The sequence below is a fragment of the Eucalyptus grandis genome, chromosome 8 (assembly GCF_016545825.1).
Source record: "Eucalyptus grandis isolate ANBG69807.140 chromosome 8, ASM1654582v1, whole genome shotgun sequence".
NCBI classification, from domain to species: Eukaryota; Viridiplantae; Streptophyta; class Magnoliopsida; order Myrtales; family Myrtaceae; genus Eucalyptus; species Eucalyptus grandis.
Window position 1 is genome coordinate 22,489,013 of NC_052619.1, and position 1,446 is coordinate 22,490,458.

General features: G+C 55.0%; 1 protein-coding gene across 1 annotated transcript; it reads left to right on the forward strand.

Moving 5' to 3' along the window:
* LOC104416468 (UDP-glycosyltransferase 72E1) lies at window positions 1–1,446 on the forward strand. The gene has a single exon (XM_010027861.3). The coding sequence runs from the start codon at window positions 1–3 to the stop codon at window positions 1,444–1,446; it is 1,446 nt and encodes a 481-aa protein (XP_010026163.2).

The window sequence follows — 1,446 nt, forward strand, 5'->3', positions numbered from 1 at the left end:
ATGCAAAACCCAAACCCTCATGCAGTCCTCCTCGCCAGCCCTGGCATGGGCCACCTCATTCCTGTGGTGGAGCTCGGCAAGCGCCTCGCCACCCACCATGGCTTTGACGTGACCGTCTTCGTGGTCGCGGCCGATGCCTCCATAACAAAATCTTCACTGTTCAAGCCATCACAGTCGAGTCCGCTGAATCTCGAATTGCTTCCTCCGGTGGACATTTCGGCCTTAGTTGATTCGACCGCCTCTCTCGTGACCCAACTCATGATCATGATGCGTGAGGCTCTGCCGTCACTTCGGGCTGCCATCTCTGCCATGAAGTCTCGCCCCACCGCTCTCATTGTCGACATGTTTGGAACTGAAGCTTTAGCGATAGCAGAGGAGTTCGACATGCTTAAGTACGTATTCATCACATCGACAGCATGGTTTCTCGCGGTCACCGTTCATTTTCCTTATATAGATGAAGAAGCAGAACACAAGCACCGCATTATGAAAAGGCCGCTTGACATCCCGGGCTGCCGGTCTATTCGACATGAGGATACCTTGGACCTATTCCTTGACCAAACCAATAAGAATCTCTTTTCGGGCTTCGCTCGCGTTGGGATGGAGATATCGAACGCCGACGGGATCCTAGTGAACACGTGGCAGGATCTCGAGCCGTTGACCTTGTGTGCTCTCAAAGATGAGAAGTCCCTGGGTCGGGTCGCCAAGGCACCGGTTTACCCAGTGGGTCCGCTCACCAGACCGATCGGGCAAAGTTCCAAAAGTGAGGTGATGGATTGGCTAGACATGCAACCAACGGAGTCGGTGATCTATGTCTCGTTCGGAAGCGGCGGAACCTTGTCGGCGAAGCAAACGTCTGAGCTCGCCTGGGGGCTGGAGCTGAGCCAACATAAATTCATCTGGGTGGTCCGCCCTCCTGTGGATGGCGATGCGTCCGCCAACTTCTTCAACGTGACGAACAGCCACGATGGAACCCCGAGCTACCTCCCTAACGGCTTCTACACTAGAATCGGGAAGAGGGGCATGGTGGTCCCCATGTGGGCGCCGCAGAACGAGATCTTGGCGCATGAATCGATTGGTGGGTTCTTCTCGCACTGCGGTTGGAATTCAACCCTGGAGAGTATGGTCAACGGGGTGCCAATGGTGGCGTGGCCGCTCTATGCTGAGCAACAGATGAACGCGGCGATGTTAGCGGAAGAGCTCGGGGTGGCGGTTCGGCCAAAGACACAGCTGAACGCTGCTGTGATTGAGAGGGAGGAGATAGCGGGGATGGTGAGAAGGGTCATGGAGTTGAAGGGCAATGAGATGAGAGGTAAAGTTAAGGAGCTACAAGCAAGTGCCAAGCGAGTGCTAACGCAAGGTGGTTCCTCTTACAATTCACTGGCAAGAGTGTCAAAGGAGTGTGAACTCAAGCTGCATCGCCTGGGCGCTATGGCTCTTGGTGGTTGA